This window comes from Chelonus insularis, unplaced genomic scaffold, assembly GCF_013357705.1.
Source record: "Chelonus insularis isolate UGA/USDA-ARS -01 unplaced genomic scaffold, ASM1335770v1 contig_94_pilon, whole genome shotgun sequence".
Classification (NCBI taxonomy): Eukaryota; Metazoa; Arthropoda; class Insecta; order Hymenoptera; family Braconidae; genus Chelonus; species Chelonus insularis.
In genome coordinates this window covers 2492740-2507896 of record NW_023276783.1, presented here as the reverse complement: position 1 = coordinate 2507896, position 15157 = coordinate 2492740, and the positions used below count along the sequence as shown (strand labels likewise).

At 29.3% G+C, this 15157-nt stretch overlaps 3 protein-coding genes across 4 annotated transcripts; 2 read left to right on the top strand and 1 right to left on the bottom strand.

Annotated features, from left to right (window-relative positions):
* Positions 1–1107: 1107 nt before the first annotated feature.
* Positions 1108–4836, bottom strand: snz (snazarus). The gene is made up of 4 exons (XM_035092953.1): positions 4271–4836; positions 1977–4210; positions 1624–1906; positions 1108–1549 (listed from the first exon to the last, which is right to left on the bottom strand). Exons 1-4 carry the CDS (start codon positions 4502–4504, stop codon positions 1496–1498), a joined length of 2805 nt encoding a protein of 934 aa, XP_034948844.1. The 5' UTR covers positions 4505–4836; the 3' UTR covers positions 1108–1495.
* A 569-nt stretch (positions 4837–5405) lies between these two features.
* On the top strand, positions 5406–7130 carry LOC118072706 (uncharacterized). Its single transcript, XM_035092783.1, has 5 exons — positions 5406–5533; positions 5738–5955; positions 6046–6133; positions 6205–6435; positions 6500–7130. The coding sequence occupies exons 2-5, from the start codon at positions 5741–5743 to the stop codon at positions 6608–6610; spliced, it is 645 nt and encodes a 214-aa protein (XP_034948674.1). The 5' UTR covers positions 5406–5533; positions 5738–5740; the 3' UTR covers positions 6611–7130.
* A 1068-nt stretch (positions 7131–8198) lies between these two features.
* LOC118072798 (uncharacterized) lies at positions 8199–9630 on the top strand. 2 transcript variants are annotated; one of them, XM_035092913.1, is made up of 4 exons: positions 8199–8265; positions 8447–8521; positions 9182–9381; positions 9465–9630. In XM_035092913.1, exons 1-4 carry the CDS (start codon positions 8242–8244, stop codon positions 9628–9630), a joined length of 465 nt encoding a protein of 154 aa, XP_034948804.1. In that variant the 5' UTR covers positions 8199–8241. The 2 variants fall into 2 exon arrangements, with proteins under 2 accessions (XP_034948804.1, XP_034948805.1); XM_035092914.1 differs by lacking the exons at positions 8199–8265; positions 8447–8521 and adding an exon at positions 8963–9086.
* The last annotated feature ends 5527 nt before the right edge of the window (positions 9631–15157 follow it).

Genomic DNA, 15157 nt, shown 5'->3' with positions numbered 1-15157 from the left:
ATTGAATGATATAAATACCGATAGATAAAAGACAACTAATGGACATTATTATTCATAAAATTTTAAAGAAATTTAAAAAAAAAATTGAATTTTATGATTATAATTGTACTTCGATCTTGAAAAAATTATTATATCAACTGCGTGCCGTCCACGCCATTTTTTTACTTGTTACTATCAATGAAAGAAAAATTTACTCCAAGAATATAAAAAACTTTTTGAAAAAAGGATCACATCATATTGATTTCATGAGTAATGCGTTATATTTTATTTAAATATAACAACAAAACGTTTATTTTTTCAAATAACATTCTTATTATTTATTAATCATTGAGTGTTCAGCAGTAATATGAAGAGAAATTTTTTTGTAAAAAAGAAATATGGATAAAATTGATATAACAGTAAATAGTCATAATAAAACAGTCATTAAATGTTTTATTTAGTATTTTTGTTAAATAATAATTCATGGGAAAGGAGAATTTTATGGTGATACATGTGATAAATAATAGTTAATAACTATTTTGATGTAAACAATTTATTTTGGTTTAACTTTTCAACAGTACATCATTAAAAACCAGTGAAAATAATAGATGGATGTTTAAGCGAGTTCTGAATGGCTCAGAGAACTCAAATAAACTGAAGTCTTGATGCTTTTTCGCTATCAAATTTTTTAATAAATTTTCTCCATCAAGATTAAAGTAAAATATTAATTACGAATTTATTAAAAGAGAAATGATTTAATTTAAAATTACTTGTAAAGAAAATAACTGTGATGACAAGTAAATGAATTATTTCTCACATTCATGAGAGAGTAAACAATTTTCAAGAAATGGTGAAAAATGAAAAAATGAATAATATATTATTGTAATGTTTATAGAGTCGTCATAAATAATTTTGAATGATTGTGTATAACAGATATATTACTATCTATTTGTCGTAATGCCTCTTTACGATATATAAATGAAATGTTCTATAAGCAAAAATGAGTTTTATTTTTCATTCCTATTCACAAATAAAACTATTATTTATTTATTAATGAACTTATTTATTTATTAAACATGTAATTTCATTATTAATATTATATTTTTAATTGTTTTTCTTATTCTTAAATAGATTTTTTTGTCTCACAATAAAAATTAAATTTTTGTAAAATATTATGGTACTTGTTTTATCATTAAAATTTTTAAAATTACTCTGGGCATATTTTGAATGTTACCATAATATTTTACATAAAAATCAAGCACCTATTTCTTTTAAACGACAGTCTTAAGTTGGTACATAATCATTTTTATTAATTTCAGGTCTTTGAATAAAAATTTGGCTCAAAGGATATAGTATAATACTGATCAATAAATAAAAATATTCCCTTGTATTATAATGAAATATAAAATTAGCACATATCAACCCTGTTTTTGGTATCATATTTGAAAGATAAAAACTCAAGTTTTTATCTGTTACATATATTTGATAAATAACTCAATTTCTATCACAATATGAGTTATTTGTGATGCAATTCTGGAAATAATTCATACAGCAAAACTTCAAATATATCCTGAAACATACATGTGTTTTAGAAAAAAAATTTTCTCGGAAAACAAATGCAGATATTTACATTAAACTACTTACATAAAATAGTTGTCTATTTAATTTAACATTTTGCAGAGTATCAAAAACTTTAGTAGCACCCCGATGAGCACTTTGTGAGCCAACCAGACTTGACAGTACTTCAGGTAAATTATTTAATAGTTGTCTTCTGGCTTCACCACGAGTTTTAAGTTTTTCTTCATCTGTACGTGGAAATGGACTCGGTGCAATTTCACCATTTGGCCACCAAGACTTTATAAATAATTGAATATAATAATGGATCATTGGTTCAGAAAATAGCCAAGCAACTGTTTCACATACTTGTCTAAAATAATAAAAACATGATTAGTCACAGATTTGGTATAATCAAAACTACGATAAAAGTAATCCAATACCTATTTATAGTACGCCCATAAGTAATTTGAACAAAAGTAATCAAAGATTTTCTTAGCCATCTAAAAACGCCACGAAGGTCAAATATTTCACCGATAAATGAATAAAGTGGTTCAGCAATTGCATCTTTTCCAGGCCCTAGATACCCATCAGCAATAGATCTTCCAGAATCAGAATCATCTAGTAATAATGAATAGTCATCTTCTTCTTCTTTATCTTTTGAATCTCCACTACTTCCTGAATTGGTTTTAAAAAGTGTAGATAATGAAAATCTTGATTTTTTTGGAGAAGGAGTTGTATGTTTTAAATGTTCAGAACTAGGACTCAAAAAAGCATAAAGAGCTTCACTTTGATTCAATTTATCATCTTCCAAAATAAAATTTAAATATTTTTGAATTTGCATTTTTGCTTTATCTAAAGCAGTTTTGTCGGTTTTTCCAAAAAATTTGAGTGGTTGAGATGGTAATTCAAGATGTTTTACATCAGAGCAAAGCTGTCGAAGTTTCTTATGAAGATCTTGAAATTCAGGTAGTTTTCTAAAAACAACCCAACCTGTTGAAATACTCTCAGCGTTTCCATCATCTTGAGCCATATGAACAACTAGAGTAAAATGAGGTGGATCACCATTATCTGGTATTTCAGCACTCTGAACATCAGCTCGCCACTTTCCTAAGTGTTCTGCCCACATTTCTGTATGTGTCAAATGAGCTTCTAGTTGTCGTTTTTCACCTTGAAGCCAATCAACTTCTTTAGCAAGAATTCTGAGAACTTTACTTTCAGGTTTAAGTGAAGATTTAAGTGCTTGTAAAGCTTGCATTTTATTGTTTAATTTTTCTTGTAATTGATCTAATTTACTCCTAGCATAACTTGAATGTTCAGTAACCAATAGAGAAGGATTCTCTGAAATGACACTTTCAATTTGTCGATCTTCCACTAATCCATCAGCTCTTTCATTCAATAACTCTTCAGCCATCTTTTTATACTGCTCACTGACTATGAAAGATGAATAATATTTTTCTTGTAGAATTTTAACGACATCTTCTTGAACTTCATAAAAAACACCAGGCCCTTTATCACCAAGCAAAAAAGCTTCCATTCGTTTTCTCACATTTTTATCTACTTTAATCTCAGCAGTAGGAGATCTAATATAAGTATAAAATATCTCTGCACCTAATTGATGCCAATTTAATTTATCAGCATTTCGTAATTCTTGCACTGCAGCCCAGTATCCAAGTAATCCTTGACTAGCTACCTGTTCTAGAAATTGAGATAAATACCTACGTCCAATTACACTATCTAGAATAACCTGAAGTGATAGAATTCGCCCTTCAGATAATATTAGATCACTTTCACTATTATCCTGAATTGGATAACCATCCCAACCAAGTGATTGCATGTGACATTCACATATATTTTTAGCATAAGTCAATTGACTGATATATCTCTTTAATTTTTTAGCCTGAACCATATCAGATTTATTAAAAGAACTATTTTCTGAGTCCAATCCTTGAGCTCTTTTGACATTTTGAATAGTTGTGGCTTGCATTATTTCAGTCACAATATTATATCGAATATGTTTAAGAACTTCTAAATCTCTAGAGCCCTTTATCATTCTAATAAAGTCTTCAAATGATTCCGCATACTCATAAGTTTTTCTATGCATAGCTTCAGCAAGTTGTTGTTGTTCAATATACAGCAAAATTTTTTGATTAATATAATCTGGATCAGTAATTAGATCAATGGCAGGTTTAAGAATTTTACAAGTAATAATTTCTCGTAATAGATATTTAGCTGGTGATAATGAATAACTTTTTGGTAAGAAAAATATAATACAAAGTTCACTGATTTGCCTGAGATAATTTAGCTCAGCAGATTTAGACATAAGATGAGATGATAATATAAATACCGGATCTTCTCCTTCGGTCGCAGCTTCTTGTGCTATTCTAATTTTTTCAAAATGAAATGTCACTTTATTAACCATATTACATGCTACAAGTTTTGTATAATCAATTCGAGATAGCCGATCATGAAAGCTTTGTATTGCTCCCCAAACATCTTGTTTCATATTCTGAATAATCTCATCAGCATAAAGTGATAAATCTTCAAGCCAAGTGCCCACAAAATCACGAAATGCTAAATCTAAAAGATTTTGAAGTGCTCCATCAACAGGCCGACTAAAAATCAGTGGATATTTTGATTGTTTTCGCGCAGAAATAGTTTTGGGTTCATAGCCTTTCTAAAAATAAGAAGAAAATTAATCAATTTTAATTATCATTAAATTATGACGTATACTAACCATCAAAACTGTACGGAAAGCATCTAATTCAACAGTTGTTTTTGATGTTCCACCACCAGTTTGATGTTTAGGAGATAAGGCAATATGAATCAAAATAATCATTGATGGTCCAATTAATCCACAAGGTATTGTTAGTATGCCATAAAAACATATCCATCCTATATTTTTATAGAAAAGGAGTAATAATAATAATACAAAAATTCCTACAATTATTGATTGTTTCTTTTGCAACATTGTTGATTCGTGCGTCGGAATTTCCGAATGTTTATTAATTTATAATGATTATCATCATTATATCAATTCTTGACATCTCTCCAAACTTTGATATATTTTCAAAATACATGTTTAATATTTATTTTTACATATGTTTTCATTTGCACATCTGATAGCAATTCGTTTGCAAACTGATAACTTAAGATTTAATTTCACACAGGATGAATAATAAATACATATACATATATAACATGATAAATATGAAATGAATTGGTATATTCGTTTAACGTTTCATAAACGTTAAACAAAGAATTTTTCTCACGAAAATCTTAGATAAACATTCAGTTCTTGCAGAAGCTGAAAACTGAAGTAGAATTGACTAGAATGATAGCAAAGTAGCACGCAAACGCGAAATTTTATAGCGGCTCTGACAGTTCAGGCGCCAAATTCAAAAATGCTTGTGCCAGTTGTAGATGGACGAGTTCGGATTTTTTATCACTTACTGATTATCATATAATGGTATAAAGAAAATTAAATTGTCATCGATAACATCGAAAACTGTCGTTACCTTCAATCATGAAGAATAGTTTCAAATAATATAAAAATTGTACTTGAAATTATCTAAATTATCAAACTAAATAGCATTATGTATTAAACTTTATATTATTTTCTAAAATTTTATCAAATAAATAATATTTTTTATTTCCTTTTGAGTCAATATCCATTATATCATATTCAATTTATTGGATAATTTTTTGATATTGAAAGTAACAACATGGAAAAAATTTCTCTAGTGAAATTGTTCATTAGTATGAAAAATTGTAAAAATCAATAACTTTGATATTACTTTTATTTTAAATTTATATTTCATAAATATCCCTAGCATATCATGCGTTCTATCGTTATTCACGACAATATTATAGAATACTCAATATAGCAAGCTGCGATCAATAAAACGCAGACGTATTTTTTCAGTCGTCCAGTTCATTTAAGTTCTTATTTGTTATAAATAATTATTTCTTCGTCAGTTTAAAAAACACTTTTTGACACGTAAGTAATATCATAATTTTCTCTTCAAACAAAAGCTATCAATAATTAACATATTATTATTATTATTTTTCTTTTTATTGACACGTCATGTTCTATCTAAACTTATTTACATTAATACAGTAAATTATTTATGCTGAAATGAATAGTTATTATGGCTTATTATGAAGATATCATTATTAAATATTATTTTTCTGTAATAATTAGAAAATGGCCTCAATAGAAGACAGTTGGAATGAAGCAACTCAAGATTTTAATACTGAAGTTTGTGATAGATGGTTAAAACGCATACAAGAAGTTTATTCAAACGAAAAAAGAACTTATCATAATTTAGATTTTCTTCGTGAAAAATTACGTCTTTACAACGAAATTACAAGTCAGTTAAAAAATCCCAAGGCAGTAATTCTTGCTCTTTTCTTTCAAAAGTAAGTCATTCAATTATTATCGATAAACTTTATAGAAATAATAATGACATTTAAATCAATAAATTAACACAATGAGATTAAATTTTCTAGCTTTGAATATGACCCTAAAGCACTAGATGGAGAAAATCAAAATCTTGATTTCTTCAATGAGTTTGCTAATGAAGCTGGAATTCCTGAGGTAAGAATAAATTATTTATCATTAAATATCGTTTAACAGTGCAGTATTTAATTTTTATTTTATTCAATTAGGACGATCCAATTCGTACAGAAACATCAGCACTTCTTCAAGCAATAGCCACACACAGTACTGAAGAACACAAAATTGGAGGTGCCTATGGCAGTGAAGACGTTCACTATCTTCTAGATCTAGACATGGCAGTATTAGGAGCTTCTCCTGAAGTTTATTCAGAGTATACAGAAAAAATACGTGGAGAATATTCTTTTCTTAGTGAACCAATGTATATAGCATTAAGACTTAAGGTATGTAATTATTATATCTTTATTCATTATTTTTATTCTAACAGGTATCTATTATTATTTCTAGGTATTGCAAAATTTTTTACGAATTCCAAATATTTTTGCAACTAAAGAGTTTCGTGAGAAATTTGAAGATCAGGCAAGGCATAATATCACTGCAGAAATTGAATTATTGTAAAAGTAATGATAACAGTTTTAATAATCTGCAATTGCTACAGAGCTTTTGTAAATGCATTCAGATAAATTCATGCTGATATACATGATGTATGGAATAAATGTGATTTATTCTACATAACATGTGCTGATAGACTTTGATGTTAATCAAGGTACAAGATGAATTTATAAATTGAAATTTGATTAGCTAATTTCACAGTGTTTATTGAATAGATTGAAAAAGTGATCACGGTCAGAAGCACAAAAACTGGATTTTCTTTTATCGCGATAGACTTTAATTTGTTGATATATTTTTAACTATTGTTTATTTAAACTTTCTTTAAAATTTTGTGGATAATCATTTGATAATAATGATAATAATAATAATAATACATGATAATACTTTGTCGGAATTAATCATAAATATATGTTTAAAATTTGTAGTGATCTAAGCAAATGGTTGTGATCTTAAATATAAAAAAAAAATAACAAAAATTCAAATAAAAATAAAAAATATGTACTAAATGGAATTGTAATATGAAGAAAGTGTTCTAAAAAATAGATTGATATAATGAATGTGTATTATATACAAATAATTAAAGTGTAAAATGAATTAATAAACTATTAACATGAAATATTATAACAAATACTAGATATAAAATCGATATTGCTATGTATCGTTTTTTTATCTGTTTCAATATTCTATTATAAAGTCTTGATAACGTTTTAATTGTTAAAAATGAAAAAAATAATATTATAATATAGAATGTAAGAATTGACTAATAATAATTTCCTGCAAAAAATTATGTGGTTATTGATTTTCTCTCATCTGATCATTTTAGAATTTTTTAATTAAATTTTACTTTAATAAATATACTGTAAAATGATATTTCAAATAGAGAATTGAGATTTGGATATAAACATGCTCCAATAGTATTCATCATCACGCCTTAAGTGTTATTTCAAAACTGATACATTACCTAACGACTATCATAAAAATTTAAATTCTAAAAAATAAATGTATTATCAGTTATTTATATCATTTTATTTCAGAATATCAGAATTCGATTTCGTCAAAATTGATGTAAAATTTATTTCAACGAAGTCAGTTATCGTTCTTTAGCATGACAGACAGGAACTATCCGAACTGGTTGAAGGAAGTATTGAAGAATGTGCTGGGAAATGAATTATATTACGTTGAGCTTGATGCATAAGAGAACAAAATAATCGATTATTATTGCATGCATAGTACAACCAAATTTGAAACTCTATGCATTTACTTACCCAAAAAATTTCCACTTTATTTTGCATGTTGGTTGCTTCCAACTTTCGTTCGTCACCTATCCTTCGCTCGACTTGTTTCAACCTTGATCGTTTCCAGGTGTCAGCTTTTTCCATTACATCTCATAATGATCTATATGTGTTATACTTTGAATGTATAATAATGTAAATGTAATTTGTCTAAAACACGTTATAGTAAATTAAGCCAATTTGAAAACATGTCAGTATTTTCATAGCATGATATGTGTTACAGACAAGCTATTTAGGTGAACTGGGGGTGAATTTCTCATTTCCCATTCACCATCAGTTGAAAACAACCAGAGTGTTCATGACTCACGAAGGTGCTGGTAGTCCCGATTAGATTGCGAGCTTATCATGGCTATCAGTTTTTGGAAATATGTGAGTTTATTAATATCATTACACTATTACCATGATGAACATTTATTTAAGGAGTTAATTCATCTCATATTTTTCAAAGCAATAATTTGATATTTTTAAAATATTTTTACCATTGAAAATTAATCAAGTTATTATGTATTGATAATTTTTTTAGAAGAACATTTTACTTTTATTATTGCAGTTGGAAAAAAAAGGAAGTCGAGTAAGATTCCGCCAGCGTGCACAAACCATCCAAAACAAGGTCTTATTGACAAAGGTAATACAATGAAATTTAAAATTCTTATTATAGACTATATTTATAATCTGACATATGCCTGTAAATCATGATATTATTTGTTAGTTTTGACTTAAAAAAGTACGGCTATTTGGATTTACATAGATCAAAACAGATGCGATTGGATTTTTAACGAAAACAATATAATGTGATATCTTTCCCAGGAGCATCTTTTTCTTTTTTACTGATTAGTTCATTTTTTGTCTCCATTACTAGCGTTTGAAATTCATTGAAAATCACTGTTTACACATACATTAGAACATAAAATAAATAAGTTATTAAATAAACTTTAAATGGATTACAAATAATAATTTTTTATTAATTTAAAATTGAAATAATCACGCGCGCTTTTGAAAATCAACAACGAATTGTGTAATCGGTTTCGCTGTGCTACGGATCAATCCATTGAACCACAGTCTCGTATTTGGATTCGACAAATCATTCTACATGCGTTCATTGATATAACTTTAGTTTTTAAAATATTTTTTATATCAAAATGCCAATGACTTTTGAATTGTCAGCACGTAATAGCATTGACTATGATCAGGTTTGTCATGTAGCAATCATCAAACAATTTTCAATGTAGCAAAGAGTACTTTTTCAATGTAATAAATACATTCACTCAATCAATCTTGTTTCCAGAAATTGTGTAAATATCAAAATTCGTATCGCCTTGAATCTGGTAGACCTTTTGACGTCGATCCTGTTGATAAAATAATTAAATCTGTAATAGAATGTCGTCTTGAAGATTACACTTACGATGCTGGTACAGCATCAGAACTGTGTAGTCAGACTGCTGCTGAAATACGCAAAAAAATTTTATTTAACCTTAATTTCGTTAGGTATGGTAGAATATAAAATTATTCAAATCTATTATTAAAGTAAATTATTGATGATCAATTGTAATAATTATTATATTTTTCAGATACAAAATCGCAGTAATTGTCACAATAGTAGAAAAAATGAGTCAGGCAATAGAAACGAATCTAGGATTTCTCTGTGATGTAGATAGAGATGATTATACTCTTTATACCCTAGAAACTCAAACATTTTTGGTTTATTGCATTGTCATAGGCACCTATTTTGAGTAATTATTTGGATCTGTTATGAAAAAAAAAATATTGAAAATAGTATTAAATGTTGTAAAAATATTTAAAAAAAGGAGTCGAAATAAAACTTTATTTATTACTAGCTGATTCCCGCAACTTCATCCATGTAATGTGCCTGTATGCAAATGCTTACCTTAGTGAGAATCTGTTAGAATAACAGGGTAGAATTTATAGGGATGGTACACTACGCGACATAAATGCTGTCTGAATTTGGTATAAAACAGTATAGGATATCGGATATATAATCTTCAAAAAATTGGACAACATTTATGTCGCGTAGTGGTAAATGATTAGTAAAAGAATGAAAGTGCTCAAAGGGTTCATTCTCTCTGCCTTGATGCGTGGAATCAGGTCGACATTAGTAATAATTTATTTTCGCACTTCTAAAATGAGATGAATAAAAAACTAGCTGTAATTTTACTAAGAATTATGCTCGGATTATGATTTCGACTATTGCAATGAAAGGCTCATGCTCTCAGGAATCCATTGATATTCTTATAGTCTATGCACCGCGTATAGATCGTAAGTTATTAGCGAAAAACAAAGTTATGCTGCAGTGAAACATAGAAAAACCTTTAAACGCTCATAACTCGGAAACTATGCGAGATACGGAATTTTCGATGGGGTATTACTAAAAACGCTTTTCAGTGACGTTTTCGAAACCTTAGAATTTAAGCTAACCGTACATATCCATACATAACCTTGAAAAAATTTATTTCACCCTCAAATTCGCAAAAATAGAGATGAAGTCACACTTTTTCAGGGAGTTCGCTAAATATTTCGGCAATTTCACGGATGAAATAAATTTTCTTAAGGTTATTTATGGATATGTACCATTAGCTGAGATTCTGTTGTTTCTAAATATCTCTTAAAAACCGTAGTCGGAACACTTCTCAATGAGTTATCGAGGTCAAAAGTCAGTGAAAGGAAAAAAATCAACCACCCTTCGACTTTTGGCTTCTATAACTCATAAAAAAATTAACCTACAGTCCCCTTTTTAAATGCATCACTATAAATTATCATTTTTCAAACGATTTCCCTGTTACCTACTAGCAGCCTTAACAATAGGTAATAATAATTGCCAACTTATTAATTGTTATCCACTATCGATAATAGTTCTAGCCTATTGTACCAACAGTCACGACCTTTAAATTCATTCCAGTTTCTCTGAGTTCTCTCAGGATCAAATCGCAACACTTTCTTACAAATTAAAATAATTATCCTTACGGCATCAGCTCTCTCAGTCTTTTCTGCTATTTCTGTATTATCGACTGTTGTCCAAAAAAGTTTTTTTTTTAAATTTAAGCAGTGAACAATCGACTGGTTAATTTATTCATTGATATTTTAATCAAATTAATATGTGGTCTCATAAATTACATAACCACTCATTATATTAATTTTTGAAATTATTATGTTATGTTTTCTCTTAATATGATTTTAAATAATAATTTTTTTTATATAATATTTAAACAGTCAAAATTGATACATTTAAAAAGAATTAAAAATAACGGGTTCAATAATAATTCATATTAATAAAGTAAAAGAAAAATATGAGATGAATTTAAATAAATAACTGGTCAAACTATACTACCGGAAGTAAATTAATTCATTAATTCACCCATCCAAAAATGGTAACATCCGTTTTCTACTCGCGAATTACTTGAGGTTCGTCGTACTACTAGAGCTTACGATCCATGGCTTTCTATGGTTTCACCGGAAATCGCAGTGCTTTCTTTGTATCTAACAATTTTTTTAAATCATAAATCATGTAGAAAATAAAATAATATAATATTATTTAACAAAAATGAATCTTTATTGCACAAATGTCTCAATAATGATGACATTAACAGTTGAATGCTACGATTCAATCGTAACAACTGAATTAATGGCGGAAGAAGGTTCTTCTCTATACAGACACGGGAAGATGATACTAGTGGAGTAGAGGGGCAATATTATCTACGAAAGAGTTACAGCGATAACAGAGAATCCCTCGTGTACTTGAGTGGGAAGTGGGAACGTACTTCCGGCATAGCACTTCTACTCGGGGTCGTCAAAATACGTTATGTAAACCGCGTTATCCTGTATATGGGCGAACGTACTTGCACCAAACAGTCAACGTGACATGCATAAATATTTCCACGTACTGAGGAATTTTTTTTTTTACAACATTTTCGCTATTACATGGAATAACTTTATATATGCTTTCTTTTTTGTCGTAACTTATCGAACATAAAAAAAAAGAATATTATTCCAACATCTGAAATTTTTTATTTACAATCAATTATATACTGCAAAAAAATCATTACTGTAATAAAGCATAATTTAAAAATAGATTTTAGAAAAATGATTATGTTTATTACCGAAATTAAAATAGTTCAATTGGAACGTAAGTAGAGATTCCATGCTGGTTAAATTTGTACTACTGTTATATCTCAAAATTTTTGGCATTGCAGTTATGCAAGAGAATAATAAGTGCATAAAAAAAAAGATGAAAGAGAAAAAAGTGAATGAGGATAAATTGTCATGATAGAGAAAGATATAATCAGTGAATGTGAGGAAACAGCAAAATAGAGACAATAAATGAATAAGAGAGAATAAAAATTAGTGGCAATTGACTTAAACAAAGATACCTGCTATATTTAGACTCAACAGAAAAGAGAGAAATTATCTCACTGGTGTAATAATTAGCCCTTTACAGAAATGCCGACTACACAATTAATTTTTTTTTCGTCCACATTTTATTTTTGTTAATTTACAAATCTTCTAGATCGTTGGATTTTATTTTAACAGTAATAATTGCTTTCATTAAAGTATTACTTAAATGAGTTTATAAACGTATTATAAACTCAGATGGTATATATATTATAAGGATCATTAAGTGTAATGAATGAGTGGAGTACAGGATTTAATGTATTTACTATTCGAATAACTAGAAGTAAAAAATGGGAAAGAAAAAAAATTGGTTCCTCTTCTTTAGGGTTTGTTGCACCTGAGCATTGTTCTCAACTCAACGTGACCTTGTCAAGGTCACGCGTCACACGCGAGCGTTCTCTTCGCTCCTTTCGTTCCTTCGTAGTGCAGGGCATGCACGCCGTTGGACCTCGAGTGCGTATCATGTGTCGAAATGTATTTTTTTTTCTTTTATTTTGCATACGTTGACTAACTAGCATTCGACCTCTAAGTCTTTTCCTCAACATTATTCGTCCTACGTTCAGTTGTATTCAATTAATTCATTATTTACTTGAAAAAATATTTAAATATAGTTGATTATTTTTCAGATCTTCCAACTTAAGTGTTAGTATTAAATAAATGAGATTATTGTTAAAAGGAAGGATAAAAAATGATTAAAGTGGTTATGTGTAAAAGTAAATTTACGATTGAATTATCGACTGCAATGGAAACATCTCTTAAAAGAAATGTGATTGATGAGCATAAAAAATTGCATTCGATTCCAAAATCCACCCACAAGATGCATGAATGCTAATAAATTAACGCGTTTGCGCACTTAGTGCAGAAATGTGAGAGAGAAAGAGAGTAAGTATGCGAGTGGGATGTTAACAGAGGGGGGAAGTCAAATGCGTGGGTGTTTCTGACGAGGTATTGAGACAAGAAGAGGCAAGGGGCCAGCAAGAGGCAGCCTCCGTACTGAAGGGAGTAAAAGTGTAGAAGCTTCAAGATACACATGGTGAAGAAAGAAAGAGAGGAAACGAAAGAGAAGAAAAATGCCAAGAAACGGAGTGAGAAAGAAAGAGAAAGAGAGAACAACTTTAGACCGGAAGCAGTTACTTGTTGCTGCCACGAAAATATCAGCGCGCGTTTCGCAATCGCACGACTGTTTGGTTTTCTAGGTTTAATATAGAATGACCGTTTACCCATCTCTTTCGTGCAACAACTTCGAATATTGTTTATTCAATTGAAATTGTGATGAAAATTTTCTCTATAAAATCCTCTTCTTTCTCTATCTACATATTATTGAATCAAAAATTTCACTTCCAGGAAATGTATTTTAAGGTGACTTGTTTGCTGCCAAATATTATCCCATTGATAAATGGCATAAAAATAAGGTGCGTATATTTTGTTAATCTGTACAATTGTGATGATGTTGATACTGGTGTTTCAACAACCGGACGATGGTGAGACGATCAGAGACGATGAAGGGCGTGCAGTAGCAGTGAAGAAGAAGCAACGAAGGAGAGAGGAAAGAAGAGTAGGAGTTGGTGAAGTGAAGTAGAGAGGGCAAGAGGGTAGTCCCACTTCCGGTCACGTGACACTACACGACCAGCCGGTTATTTTTCTTTCTTCTTATTCTTAGCTCGTCGCATCCGCTACTTAATAACTACCACGTTCCATTTGCCGGCATATTACTCTTGTCTCTCTCTCTTCTCTTATTTTCCATTCTTATTCTTTCCTCTTTTCCTTTCTCTTATTAATATCTTATCTCACTCATTCTACACTTTTTACCATAAAATTTTTTATCATTTTTCAATCAAATTATCTTGATTAAATTCATTTATGGCTAAATGTAGATTAATTCACCTTGTTCACCTAATTTTTTATTATTAAATTACCTAAGAGACCTTCGAGATGTCGTTAAAGCATCAACTCAGCAAGGTTTAGATCGTGAAAAAAAATTGAAATGAATTTTTGCTTCATTTAGGAAATTGGAGATGCTTTAAAGTGACATGGTTATAGCATGAAAAATCAATTAATTTCAAGCAAGTATTTAGCTATATTTTTAAACTTTACGGAAGCGACAAAAAATTTAGATTAATCTTTCACTTCCTTCAGTAAAAAATATTTCAAGCTACCAATCACCTCTATAAAAATGTAAGCCGGAAACTGGGATGAGTTTTTGATGTAACTAGAAGGCTTGTAGGACATAATCTTGTCAAATGTGTAAAAAAAGAAAAACAAAGTTGAAGACTGGAACAAGAGATATATACAACAAATTCCCACGCAATCTTCTCTCTTTAGTGTGTCTATCCCTTTTCCCATCATTATCATCATCATTATCTTCCTCTTCATTCACTTCTATTCCTTTCTATTAAACATTTAGCTTCATACATTGTCGAAAATGCATTGGTCGCACACCGGAACACACCGGAAATTCTTTTCTTCAGCTATGGAATTCGACCTCCAAGTCTAGTCCTACTTGTCCCTACCACCAAAAAATTCTCTACTTCTTCTTAACTTCTTCCATCTCTTACTCACTCACTGATGCCTTCAATAATTGTGGACTCATTCATATCAGTGTTCGATCCACACCTGCGGTTACTATCTTTCCACCTGTATGCTTTTTATCAAAAAAAAAATGAACATAATTTCAACATGAATTTCAATATAAAACAGCTGAGGTATGTAATAATTGACTAGAGAAATTCAGTATAAAATTATTGAAGAATATTATCAGCTTTTGTACATTTTTTCGTGATAATATCTTCTCAATTATAAATAAACATCATCCTTGATGTCATTGAAAAAAATTTTAATCATTTAACTTCAACAGAAA

Bases quoted from the DNA above. Each gene is read 5' to 3' on its own strand.
- snz (XM_035092953.1), bottom strand. From the start codon at position 4,504: ATGTTGCAAAAGAAACAATCAATAATTGTAGGAATTTTTGTATTATTA. The intron at 4,211-4,270 runs GTTAGTATACGT...TCTTATTTTTAG, and splicing joins CTTTCCGTACAGTTTTGATG to AAAGGCTATGAACCCAAAAC. The intron at 1,907-1,976 runs GTATTGGATTAC...TTATTATTTTAG, and splicing joins TATGGGCGTACTATAAATAG to ACAAGTATGTGAAACAGTTG.
- LOC118072798 (XM_035092913.1), top strand. From the start codon at position 8,242: ATGGCTATCAGTTTTTGGAAATAT. The intron at 8,522-9,181 runs GTAATACAATGA...TCTTGTTTCCAG, and splicing joins ACAAGGTCTTATTGACAAAG to AAATTGTGTAAATATCAAAA. The intron at 9,382-9,464 runs GTATGGTAGAAT...TATATTTTTCAG, and splicing joins TTTAACCTTAATTTCGTTAG to ATACAAAATCGCAGTAATTG.
- LOC118072706 (XM_035092783.1), top strand. From the start codon at position 5,741: ATGGCCTCAATAGAAGACAGTTGGAATGAAGCAACTCAAGATTTTAAT. The intron at 5,956-6,045 runs GTAAGTCATTCA...TAAATTTTCTAG, and splicing joins CTTGCTCTTTTCTTTCAAAA to CTTTGAATATGACCCTAAAG. The intron at 6,436-6,499 runs GTATGTAATTAT...TATTATTTCTAG, and splicing joins ATATAGCATTAAGACTTAAG to GTATTGCAAAATTTTTTACG.